At 40.6% G+C, this 13,887-nt stretch overlaps 1 protein-coding gene across 2 annotated transcripts in view; it reads right to left on the reverse strand.

The window, feature by feature from the left end:
• Nucleotides 1-13,887, reverse strand: part of NAV3 (neuron navigator 3) — a 359,287-nt gene that overhangs the window by 174,441 nt on the left and 170,959 nt on the right. For both annotated transcript variants that reach the window (XM_054718827.1, XM_054718826.1), the window contains exon 9: nt 8,534-8,649. In XM_054718827.1, the coding sequence (XP_054574802.1) occupies nt 8,534-8,649 (116 nt within the window). The remainder of the gene's footprint in view (nt 1-8,533; nt 8,650-13,887) is intronic.

Consider the following 13,887-nt stretch of genomic DNA (forward strand, 5'->3'; position numbering starts at 1 on the left):
CAATAGGACTTTTCTTGTTTTGAGGCAAACCATTCAGAGACCCAATTTTCCACTTCTTCGTATGTTTTTAAGTGCTGCTCAGAAAGTGCATTTGCCATCGATCAGAACAAGTGGTAATCTGAAGGAACAAGGTCTGATGAATATGGTGGGTGGGTTAATACTTCCCAGGCAAGATCTTTTAACGTGTCTTTAACTGGTTTTGAAGTGTGTGATGGTGCATCATCATGAAACAAAATCACTTTGCCGTGTCTTCTGGCCCATTCTGGCCGTTTCATGATCAAATAATGGTTTAAATTGATTATTTGTTGTTGATTGTGTTCAGTATTAATGGTTTCATCTGGATTTAGAAGCTCATAATACACCACACCTTCCTGATCCCACCAAACGCAGAGCATTGTCTTCTTTTCGAAGTGATTTGGCCTTGCAGTTAATGTTGATGGTTGACCTGGATCAACCCATGATTTTATGCATTTGGGATTCTCAGAATAAATCCATTTTTCATCACCAGTCACAATTCGATGCAAAAAAAGACTTTCTTTCATGCCATTGAAGCAACATTTTACTGAAGACTTTTCAGTTTTCCATTTGTCTTTCATTCAGTTGATGTGGCACCCATTTTCCTTCCTTTAAAATCTTTCCCATTGCTTGTAAATGATCGGAAATTGTTTGCTGAGCAATGTTTAATCTTTCTGCAAATTGTTTTTGAGTTTGACATGCATCTTCATCCAATAATGCTTCTAATTGTTGGTCTTCAAACTTTTTCGGTTGACCTGGACGTTCTTTGTCTTTCACATAGAAATCATCACTTTTAAAGCATTTAAATCAGTGTTCACAACTATATTGAGATGGAGCATGTTCACCATAAGTTTCCCAAAGTATACGTTAACTTTTTTATCAAAATAAAGTAATGAACGAAAACTTCCTGCAAATGCTTTTTTTGGCATGAAATTTGACATTTTTAATTGTAAAAGTATCTATGATGTTAACACCTTCAGCAAATTTGACATATGAAGTTTTGAGGCTTGCTGTCAATACAACAAAATAGCATACATATCAAATCGCATATATATTAACATATGTGTCACTCCATCTATTGAAAACATTTTGCATTATTAACTGGTACACCTAGTAATTACAGTAATATTTTCCCCTGAAAATACATCAGTTCATAAGTATATCCTGAACAATAGCAAAGAACCCACTTACTGCTTCTCTAAAGGCAGTTATTTCTGCTTACTTTGGGTGTATATTTATACATGACTGTTGTATTTATACTTCTTTGGATTCACACACATAAATGTATGTAGGTGAAAGAGGAAGCCTAAATGCATAGGAAAGAAATAAGACCAATCAATAGTAAAAAACAAATCACTCTAATTTTGTCATGACCTAAAATAAAGTAAAGTTTCTATTCTGTTCTGAAATCTTTCCAACTTTTTAGTAAACATGATTATAAAGTGACTAAGTAAAAGATCTAAACTGATTTAAATTACCCCAGCTCAATCTTCTTAATCTTTCTAAGCATTCAAGAAAAAGGTAACTTAAGTGACTAGATACAAAGGTCTTAAATAGCAGATATTTCTCATTATTCAATAAGAAGTCTGGTAGGTCAGAAATAATACATGCAACCATTAGCTTAACTCTCTATTTAAATGAAATTCTCACTTTTAAAATTATTTCCTGATTTCATCTAATTATTTTATTACTTTATTTTTATAAATGACAAGCCAACTTTGCTGATACTGAGTCAGTCTGGCATCTAGTCATGTTTTTCAGTTGAATATAAATTCTAGATAAAGGTTAAAAGTGCATTAAACAAATGTCACACATGTTGGTAGATGGTCTTATGCAAAAAAGGGCAAGTGTGAACCTATGTAGAAAAAAAAAAATCTAAAAACTTTCTTGAATGATTCTAGTGGAATGAAAAATAAGGCTCACTTTACATTTGGCAGAATCTCCTGGCACTGGATGAAAGAGATGGTCTCTGGTGCCAGATTCCTTTTGTCAATGAACGTGAGAATAAAACCCAAGCCAAAGCTGTTAAATCTGAACTGTCAATTCAGCCAGATTTGTAATATCAAGGTCATGGCATGAATCTTAAAAGGATAGGCTAGAAGCAAGAATCTCACTCACTACTTGCCACACATTACATAATACATTTCACTGTATGTTATAATTAGTGGATTGCACAATGGGAACTTCTCTGAATACTAGTGGGAATGGGGTTCTTGGAATACCTTGAGGAAAAGAATGTTCTACGACTTGCATGGAAGAATGAATGGCTTTTATTTGCATGAAATTATATTCCTCAGTTTTTAAAGTCCCATTTTCCTTAAACCAGTCCTGGAAAATGTGTAGCTGGGGCTTCAGTAGAGCTAGAAGCAAAGGCAGTGCCCAGAGTTTCCATTCCATGGTGGGGCTGGGTCCCCTGTAGCATCAGGCCAGTTACAGGCCGTTAGTCCATTGTGTGTGGGGTCTACAGGGACATGAGCCATGTGGGCAAATGCAGAGAGCGTGAGAGCCCTGCAAGCAGTGAGAGACGGGGGAGGGGGGGCTGCTCCTTTGTTAAGGAATTTAAATATCCAATTTTCCCATGCTTGCAGTGACCAGGCCTACTTTGGCCAATGCCCTGTTCCCAGGTATGGCTGACAGACAAGCACCTTCCCAGGTCACCTAGACCTTCCTGGGCATGCATCTAAATTGCAGCTTTCCTTTGCTTCTTTCCAGTTATTAATTAATAACCAGGCCATTACAATGATATTAGAACCATCACCTTCAGATCAGGTAAATATCACTAGTTTTCCTCCCTAAGAATATGACAAATAGTAAGAAATAGAATGGTATACATAAGGACTTTCGAGGAATGTAAGACTTGTGAAAGTTTTGAGTTTTCTCCAGTATGCCATTTTATTGTGTGTCCCTCATTTCTGATGCTTATCTTCACACCATAAGTTAACCACAATTTTAACTTCCACTATGTTTTTATAGCTTCACCTGAGTTACTGCTCAGTTGAAAATGTGAACAGCAAAGCTTCCCAGATACTTAGTGAATCCTTCTAACAAATCTGCCTTAATAGTATCACACATCATTCCATGTTATGTCTCCCAGGTTATGCAATAGGGATGCCATTTACATTTGTTTAAATACAGAAAGCATTTTCCCATAACAGATAATTGAAGAGAAGGTGGTAGGATAGTTTCAAATGGCTCGTTCAGGAGCTCAGTCAGATATTTTTCTACAATGACCTTGAGCTCACTGTTTCACTCTCTTCTGTCTCCTCTATGTTTGTTTCACTTGAATGAGAAGGTAACCACCAGAAGCTCCAAGCTTTATTTTTATTATCTTCAGGTCTAGTGAAAAAAATCAAGTGTCTCTTTCCTAATAGTCTCAGGAAAAGTTCTGAGATTGATTGGTTTTGAGTGAACTGAGTTGGGTCACATGTCCATTCCTGAAAGAGTGACTGCGGTGAAGGCAATTGGTTGTTCTGATTGGATCTGCTTGGGTCAATTCCATTTGGCCCATGTGAACACAGAATGATGAGGCCATGGCCCCCCTTCCCCTCAAAAAAATAAAGGTACTGCTATAAACAAATGGGGCAATGGATGCTAATCAGGCAAAACCACACCAGACTCAAGGTATGGCACTGTGAAGCCCATGGTGCTTAAGATATGGGGCTCCTAACTGTTTGAGTCCCTTTCCTAAACACTATATGTCATTTTGTATTTTTTATTTTTGTATTATTTTCAGACTCCCCCAAAATGTATGGACTTGAAAAATTTGCAAAACTTGAATCTTATCTTGTGAAGGCTAACTCAATCAGAGTTCTGTATTATTCAGGCTATTTCACTTGGGGAGCAGAACAGAATTACCCCCTATAAGGCCCCCACACTAACTATTAGCAATAAGAGTTCAACAACAATAGCATTGAAACTTTGGATTATAGAAAACCCATGAGCTACCAAGATCTCAATAAAGTTAGGGAAAATGCTGTTCTATGATAAGAAACTAATGAAAATCATAAGGCAAGTAGAATTTTTTTCCAAATTATTTTCACTGAAGTTATTTCTAACTGAAATATTATTCCCTGATTTCCTTGTCCACTAGAATTCCATAATATACACGTGTGACCTTCTTTTAAGTCCTATATAACTCTCTATAGTGAACTTAGTTGTTCCCATATGCCTAGCAATTTGATTATTTGATATTTTAAAGTGTATTTTTCTCTTACTCTTCTATAAGAGAACTCACGTCTTAGTTCCATTTGCTTTCCCAATGCTTTGCATGCCTGGCATGTATAAGATCTTGGCATGATAATTACAAAAAAGATGGATGGAAAAATAAAACCGTATCTCACAATAATCCTGTGAGTTTAATAAGCATCAGAATAGTCACATCACAACAAAAGGTACCAAGGAACAATTCAACCCACTAAATAATGGCAGTGCAGAGGCCAGAATTAATTTTTCTACTTTCTAGAACACTTCTCTTCCCGTATCTTGTATTGTATCAGAAAGAATATCCTGTGAGCCAGTCTAAAGTAGGGCATGGAAATACATTGAAGTGCTTATGTGGTCTCTGGTTTCTCTAGCAGCCAGAATGAAGAGGCAATCACAGAAATAAGAAAGAGAAGGGAAGCTGGAAAAGGGCTGAAGGAAAGTTGTTCTTTTAATTAAGATTGAAGAAATGGTAACATCCTGTGTGCTAAAGAGAATGATTTGGTGGAGATGGAGATATTAAAGAGGAATGAGAGAAAATAACCCAAGAAAAGGCAGAGAAAGTGGGTATACATGCTGTACATGGGTAGATGTGGTAGCAGGAGACTATGAATTCTGTTCTGTCTGATTAAATTTTTTTCAGTGAAGTCAACATCAAGGTCATTGGTTTAGAGGAATAATGGGAGACATGGTATGTAGGTTTGAAAAGAAAGTAAAAAGTGCAAAAAAGACTAAATGGATCAGAGAAATACAGAATGACTGCTGGGCAGCACTAAATATTCACTCAAGATCATAGTCATGAAGGTAAAGTTAGTTACATCAATATGTGATGTGTTTTCTCCAAGTCCATTCATTGCTGGTATGGACTAGGTGGAGAATTGAGTGCAACCAAGTCTGACTTCATCAAATGCATACATGAAGTGAGAAGTTAAGGGACTATGCAAGAGTAAAATTATATTCAATTACCACAGGAATTCAGCTGATTAAGTGGGGGGAAGAGGGTGGCAGAATTTGGGGAGGAAGTGAAATCAATGAATTGGAAATCCTAGTAGAACTAGTGGTGGAGTAAGGAAACAAAAAGAACACTGATAAGAGAGGAAGTTGTAATCAGCAAAAATGAGGTGCATGGAGGTCAGTTTACAGAGAAGTTGCAGAATCTGAAGGTGCCTGGATCTAGGGTATGACCATGAGAATAAGCATCTCAGGAGGGATTAGGAGACAAGCTCACTGAAGAGAAGGTCAGGATGTGCTAGTCAGCCTCTCAGCATTGGTCACTGCTATACCCTCATCCAGAGGTCTCAGATCATGGAACTCAATGTATAGCTTACTAACCATAAGCGGGTACCATCTCCCTTCAGCAAATTTCAAGTTTGCATTGAGAGAAATTTTCACTACAAATGATAGTAGAAATTACACAATCAGATGAGCCTCATTTCAGCACTTATTTTATGTTTTAAAAAATCTATTTTTCTTGATTTCTGAGAGGAATGGAGGGGGGAGATTGAAAGAACATCACTGATGAGAGAGAATCATTGAACAGCTGCCTGCTGCATACCCCACACTGAGGATCAAGCCTTGACCTCCTGGTTCATAAGTCGACGCTCAACCACTGTGACACACCAGCTGGGCAGTTTTCTTTCTTTTATTGTATTCCTAGCTAAATCACAAACTCAAATCCATGATTCTATATAAATTAATTGCTACAACAAAATAATATACACACCTTCTAATATTATTATATTATGTTAAAGTCTAGTTTATATTTCACTTTTAAGTAGTATCCCATTAAAAGATCAAAACATTAAATAAAAATATTAGCCTGAAATATGAAAAAAATAATCTAGAAGTAGAATAAGAAATGAGAGAAAAATCAAATAGGGATTATTTATTTAATCAGAAATACTCTTTGGTATATTAATTTCAGAAAAAAACAATGTTCCTTTGTAAAAATCACATATTAGTATTCAAACTGTACTAGATGCATTTTCCCTTACAGATTTAAACTCTAGTATTTTATAGGCATACTAGGAGCCCAGTGTGCAATTTGAAATCGTGCGGCACCGCCCACTCTTGAGTCACCGGGCCAGCCCTTGAAGCAGCCACAGCCGCTGCTGATCAGGCTCTCCCCCAGGGCAGGTGCGCAGAGGCCCCTGCCGCCCCATCTCTGACACTGCATGCTCAACCTCCTGTCTGGTCGATCCATTATGGTGTCCAGGTTAATTAGCCTATTTCTCTATTATATATATATATATATATATATATATATATATACACATATATATATATATATATGTGTGTGTGTGTGTATGTGTATATATATATGACATTCATGAAAAAATAAATTCATGAAGCGTATGTATCTTCATGCCACACTAGGTTTAAAAAATATCTAGTTTCAATGCGGATGTGCATTATCATTTTGCCCATGGAGCTATTGGAGCTATGGGAAAGGTAACACTTCCCCCAAGTATTTGGAAAATCTACAAATTCCATCCCCATAGCTATGCTTTGGCATCACCATTTCTACCTTTCCCCTGCCATGGCCCACGGTAATAGTCACAGGAAACCTCTGATGCCTAATGAAACCACTGGTGTTAATTCCAAAAGGAATCTTGGGATGCTGTGCTGTCATTGTTGTCAATATCCATTGGTGGGTATTGCAGTGATGGCTAGTGCTTGCCAAAGTATTTCAGGTCAGCCCACGTAGGAAGTTTCTTAACCCCCAAATTTGTGATATGGTTACTTTCATGAGCTTCAGAGCAATGCTCTGCATCCTTGGAATACTCTAGTAATATTTTAAATTAAGCAATTATTATAGGTTTTTTTCTTTGGGGTATTAAAGGGCTGAGTCAGAGATATTTTGGGATAACAGACATATCTCTACTCCCATGCATCCATATGCTTAGTAACAGATAAAAATGTTCTTAAACTCTCTTTCTCTAGTATATTTTGCTAAAAGCTTACTTAGTTACTCATGTACCAAATTATCTATAATAATAAAAGTGTAATATGTTAATTAGACCAGATGTCCTTCCGGACAAAGCCAGGACTGCAAGGGAAGCCTGGGTCCTGGGTGCCAGAGGGAAGCCAGGGCCAGCAGCCAGGGGAAGAAAGGCCTACTCCTGCACGAATTTCATGCATTAGGCCTCTAGTCCTATCTAATAAAGAGGGAATACACTAATTGACCCTCACACCCTCACAAAGATGGCAGATGCTAACTGACTGCCACACCCTCAAAGATGGTGGCATCCACAGCCACAAGATGGCAGCGCCCAATCCCCTCAGCCTCACTGGCATAGCAGGCACATGGCACGGCTGAGTCAACCCCCAGGTGGGTCCAGCCACTCCACACGCATGCCTCCGGAGTCCCCCAATCCATTCAGCTCCCCAGCTGCTTAGGGCCGGCCTGAAGCACAGGCAAGCCTCGGATGACGGCTGCCCAACTGCCTAGGGCAGGCCCAATGTGCAGGCAATCCTCATATGGTGGCTGCCCAGCCGCCCAGGGCCACCCGAGACTCAGGTAACCAGGGCCGGCCGAGGCTTGTGCTGCTGGCAGTGGCAGCAGCAGAGGTGTAATGGGGGCGTCGCCTTCTCCTGATTGCTGGGTCGCCTCCCACCCCTGAGGGCTCCCGGACTGTGAGAGGGAGTAGGCCAGGCTGAGGGAAACCCCCCGCTCCAGTGCATGAATTTTCATGCACCAGGCCTCTAGTATGTAATAAAATTACACCAAAGACCTTCCACATATGCTTAGGCTTATGGATCCTAGGAAAAGCATTAGACCAAAGTTGAGAATTCTGTTTTATACACTTAAGTATATGACAAACTGTGTCTAGGGTATGTATATGTATTTATTTTCTTACATTATTCATATATTTTTAAATATTTCCGTAATTAGATTTTTTTTTAATAACACACATTTGCAGTGTTCTCAACAGTACAGAACTAAAGATAGGGCAGGTTGTATTGGTCATGAAAAATGAACACTGACACATGATCCTCAATATTTTTAAAAAACTCTAACTATATTCAAGGGCTGCCTTATTAATAAGAGAACATTCTCTAGGTTTTCACTTATTATATTCAATTTGACCAAGGGCAACAATTACTCTGAAAGCACTACTGTTCTCTACAGAAACCTTAACAGAGAGATCACTCTCAACAGAACAACCAAATACCTAAGAATCTGTGAAGCATGAGATGTACACAATCCATTTACACTTAAGAGGAATAAGATAGCACAAATGTGATTTAATAAGAGACTTATGGAGAGATTACAAAAATTCTGAGGCTTGGCCCACCCATCAATCAGGTTACTTACCAGATATCTCCTCTAGGCACTGCTTAGCAGTCTTGCTGTATGATAAATCCATCTTCGTAGGACTGGTACAGGAGTCAGCAGATGATAAAGAAGTGCCTTCATTTTCTGAATGTGCTCTGGAATTAACCAAGAAGACAGGAACAAATAGCAACTGCTGTTACCCAGTGACTCATTCAAGTTCTTTATTATAAGAAGTCGACATAGAAAAGTTTCCTATCAAGGTAAGTAAGCATTTCTTTATGACTGGGGCATTCCAAAGCTGTCTGAACACAGGAGAATTTCCCTGCCCCTCCCTACTCACTTCTGAAGTCTACTGTATTCTATTCTACCTGGGCTTGTTTCTTATGGGCCTCTGTACCTTCCTCAGCCCGCTGTCCATAAAGGAAGGGGGAAACGTCCTCTGAAGTTTTCCAGGATTGTTATTACTCGCTGAGTAAGTTTAAAGGGAGAGTATGTAATGAGAGTAGAGACCCCCGGGAAAGCTTACTGGCCGCCTGCCAAGAAGCCTGGAGTCCTGGTGCCTGGTGCACTGGCTGTGAGCCAGGCTTGGCTTAGAGTCATGCAGGCTCCGGATTCGCAGACGGATCTCGCAGAAGCTGAGTCACATTAAGCAGTTCCCCGAGATGGCTGTCTAAGCCCAGTGCCAACAATTCTCATCAGAACAAGACCCACGGCTGTCACGGGAGCTTGAATGCTTGTGGCCACGTGGGTTATAAACATTCACAGTGTCTCCCTCTAGGAAAGTCTGCATGGAGCAAAAGAGTATTCAGGATGTACTTTGGGAGTTGAGCTTTTGCTTTGCTAAAAAAAAAAAAAATCCTAAAAAGTGTTCCTCAGGAGCTGACTGTGGCTATCTTCCTCTGTATATGAGACCTAGGACACAATTCCATTGGCTGAGCCCCAAGTCCCCTGCCTGAGATGCTCCTTTATGAAAAGGATTCATGCTTCTGACAGCTCGGTCATGTCTTAGAAGCCACTGTTTTATTTTATTTTTAATGTGGCAGTGCATAGTTCTGGCTGATTCACCCTTCAATGTGATTTCGGTTTAAGTCACAAGATATAACCTGATTTACCCTGTTTTTAAGTTCTTTAGTGTATTTTCCATGGTATTCCCTATATGAGTTACCAACATTAGTGGTGAAGAACATGGGAAAGGTAGACTTCAAATAATTACAAAAAGGACTTAGAAGTCATCTTTGATTTGTATACACATCTAAATGGGCCCTGATCTTGGCTCCACATATGTCACAAGCCAGCCATTTCACCAGGATTTCTACCTCATTATTTGGAATCAGGTTTTAACTCCCATATCTAGAGGGACACTCATTGCTAACTGGGATGTAAAATTTATACAGATGCTCAAAGAGGTTCAGTTAGTATTTGAACACTCCCAGCAAGTCCTCTGTTTGCGGGGGGGGGGGGGGGGGGATGCTTCATTCCAGTAAGACAAAAGGTTGGGGATTAATGAAACAATTTATGAAGACTTCAGAATCAATGATATCCTCTAATCATAAGGTGCATTTTGACAAATTGCAGTGGAATCATTCACTGTTCTCACATGGTAATTCCCTCATTATTTGCTAGAAAAGAAAAATGAGCATCATGATGGTACTTCAAAATATTCAGCAGACGCAAGCATGCATGCACTATCTTACTGCTCATTTACAAGATGGTCAGCATGTTATGAGTACCTATTGAAACCATGAGATGTAGCATTGTGACAATTACATTTAATTTCATTAAGAGTTCTAATAAGCCAGGCCCTTTGGGCTAGTGTCTGTTACTGAGTTGTAGTGGTTAAAAGTCTAGACTTCACCAATGATTAACACAAAAGCTGTTTCCTCTTTATGTGTATTTACTATGTGCCAAGTACTACGCCTAGTGTTTTACTTATGGCATGTCACTCAAACTTCACAACCATCCTGCTGCTATGGTTAAATTATCCCCCCCCCCAAAAAAAAATTCATATGCTGAGACCTACTCCCCAATGTAATGGTACTTGGAGGTGCAGCCTTTGGGGTGTGCTTAGGTCATGCGAGTGGAGCCCTGAGGAATGAAATTAGTTCCCTTATAAAACACGCAGAGAGCTCCCCTGTCCCTTCTGCCAGGTGAGAAGGACATCATGGTGAGCCAGGACGCAAGGCCTTCACCAGACACCAAATTTTCCAGCACTTGATCTTGGACTTCCCCAGCCTCCAGAAAGTGAGAAATAAATGTTTGTTGTTTAAGCCAATCAGGATATAGCATTTTTGTTATAGTAGCCAGAATGTATTAAGATACCCACAATGTGTGTGCCATGGATAAATTAAGGCCTCTAGAAGTTTAACGTTTTGCCCTACGTAAGAAGCTGGAAGATACATAAGTTATACTTAAACCTATAAATACTATTCTGTTAACCACTATCCTACAGTTGAACTTCATCCAAATGCCTCTGGACACTGAGTATTTTATTACATTTCAGGTTCCCTTAGCTGAGAGTTAGCTCAGTCACGAAGTTAATAACAGACAATATTTGAATGTAACAATATCCACTAGTCTATACTAAATTTTAGTCTTTATAACTTAAGTTTTACTGGTAAGAGAAAGAAGCTATTAATTAATGTGCCATTTAAAGGAACTCAGCAATAAATCCCAGATACGATCAATCTTCAAATTTTATATATATGGATTTATATATTGATTTATATTTTTAAAAAATCTCCCTGTGGATTCATCTTGATATGATTATAGTCATAAATGTTGGTACAATATAACTAGTTTGAGTCAATGATATTAATGAATGGGCTTATAGCTCCTGCTTCACAAACCTAACAAAATGGAATGAAAAGCAAATATCTTTCTAGAACCATCAATAGGCATGCTTTCTTCTATCCTTCCTGTGGAAGGCAGATAGATGACAGTCAGGGCCCAGGCCAGATATGATAATATTTATATACTAGAGGCCCAATGCACAAAATTCGTGCAAGGGGCTCAGCCCTCGCAGCCACAGCGGCTGCCTCGGCCCTCACAGCCCTGGCTTTGTCCGGAAGGTTGTCCAGAAGGTTGTTCAGCTGTCCAGAATAATTAGCATATTATGATTTTATTATTATAGACTAGAGGCCCGGTGCAAGAAATTCATGCATGGGTGGGGTGCGGTGTACCTCAGCCCAGCCTGAACCCTCTCCAATCTGGGACCCCTACCGGGATCGGGCCTAAACAGGAAGTCAGACATCCCTCTCACAATCTAGGACTGCTGGCTCCCAACCACTCACTTGCCTCTGACTGATTGCTGCCCCTAACTGCTTCTTCCTGCCAGCCTGATCACCCCCTAACCACTCCCCTGCCAGCCTGATCAATGCCTAACTGCTCCCTGGCCGGCCTGATTGCCCCTAACTGCCCTCCCCTGCTGGTCTGGTAACCCCTAACTGCCCTCCCCTGCCAGCCTGGTCGCCCTTAACTATCCTCCCCTACAGTCCTGGTACCCCCCAACTGTCCTCCCCTGCTGACCTGGACTCCCCCCAACTACCCTCCTCTGCTGGCCCGGTCACCCCTAACTGCCTTCCCTGCTTGCCTGATCACCCACAACTGCCCTCCCCTGCAGGACTGGTCCCCCCACCTGCCCTCCCCTTCAGGCTTGGTCCCCCCAACTGCCCTCCCCTGCAGTTCTGGGTCCCCCTCAACTGCCCTCCCTTGCTGGCCTTGTCATTCCTAACTGCCCACAACTTCCCTCCTCTGCAGGCCATCTTGTGGCGGCCATCTTGTATCCACATGGGGGCAGCCATCTTTGACCACATGGGGGCGGCCATCTTGTGTCTTGGAGTGACGTTCAATTTGCATGTTACTCTTTTATTAGCTAGGATAGTAATAGATAATGAGATAGATCCTATATAATAAAAGCCTAATATGCTAAGTGTCCGGTCGTTTGGTCAGCTGTTCAACTAATCAAAGTGCAATGATAGGCTAATTCCACTCAACCACTCGCTATGATGTGCACTGACCACCAGGGGGCAGACAGTCAACCAGTAGACCAGTCACTATGACGTGCACTGATCACCAGGGGGCAGATGCTCCAACAGGTAGGTTAGCTTGTTGCTGGGGTCTGGCCAATGGGGACTGAGTGAGACGGGCTGGACATGCCCTGGAATCCTCCCGTGGTCCCTCCTAGGCTGGCCAACCTCCCGCATCCCTCCCTGGCCCTGACTGTGCACCGGTGGTGTCCTTCAGCCTGGCCATCGCCCTCTCGTAATCTGGGACCCCTCAGTGGATGTCGGAGAGCCGGTTTTGGCCCAATCTCGCAGGCCAGGCTGAGGGACCCCACTGGTGCACGAATTTGTGCACCGGGCCTCTAGTAATTATTTAAAGAAGTGTGTGTGTATGTGTGTGTGACAACATATTATTTATCCATTTAGAAAAAGTGAGGAGCAGTGAGATCTTGTTTTCTGCACAAAAATCAGGGCCCCTTAGATAAAAGCTGAAGCCACAGCAGTGAGGGTATAAGATCAACTAAGAACACCTGCAGCCAGAAAAAAAAAAGGGGGGGGGGGCATTCTCAAAAAATAATGGGAAAGAAGTCAGCTTGAAGGGGCTTCCAGTGGCCAAATCGAGGAAAATTTAAGCATCAATACAAATAGTAATATCAGTAGACTATGTTCCATTAAATACAGAGTGGGGCAAATGGAAGTTTACAGTTGTGAGTGCATGAAACACAGAGTTTATTCTTGTGTTATTATTGATTAATTATTGTATTATTTTCCATATGAACAACTGTAAACCTATTTTTGCCCTACCCTTTTGCCCCAACATAGTAATCCATTAGTCCACACAATTTAAAGAGAGAGAGATGAAAAGAGAAATCTCTTTCTTAAAGTAGATGCCAGGGCCTAAATGTAAAAGAAATAATTTTATTAAAAATCATTTGTCATCCAATGGAGTAAATTATTAATTCAGGCAAGAAACCTCAGTGGATGCTAAAATTTAAAGGTAAAAGTAGATTAAGTAATAGAATTTTTACACGCAGTCTCAAAATACTTAGTAAATAAAAATGGGGCAAAATAACTCTAGAATAGAAAACCATGGCAGACATTCTCTTAATCAAGTGATCGATTTGATACCACCAAAATGGAAATATCAATACTGTATGAAACCTAATAGAAAAAACACTGAATTATTTCCGTGACAGTCCAGACAAATCAAATACATATATATAATACTAGTGGCCCGGTGCACAAAATTTGTGCATGGGAGGGAGGGTGTCCCTCAGCGCAGCCTGTACCTTCTCCAATCTGGGACCCCTCAGGGGATGTCCGACTGCCGGTTTAGGCCAGATCCCTAACCCTAACCCTATGGGATCTGGCCTAAACCGGCAGTTGGACATG

Source organism: Eptesicus fuscus, chromosome 7 (genome assembly GCF_027574615.1).
Source record: "Eptesicus fuscus isolate TK198812 chromosome 7, DD_ASM_mEF_20220401, whole genome shotgun sequence".
In the NCBI taxonomy this organism is placed as follows: Eukaryota; Metazoa; Chordata; class Mammalia; order Chiroptera; family Vespertilionidae; genus Eptesicus; species Eptesicus fuscus.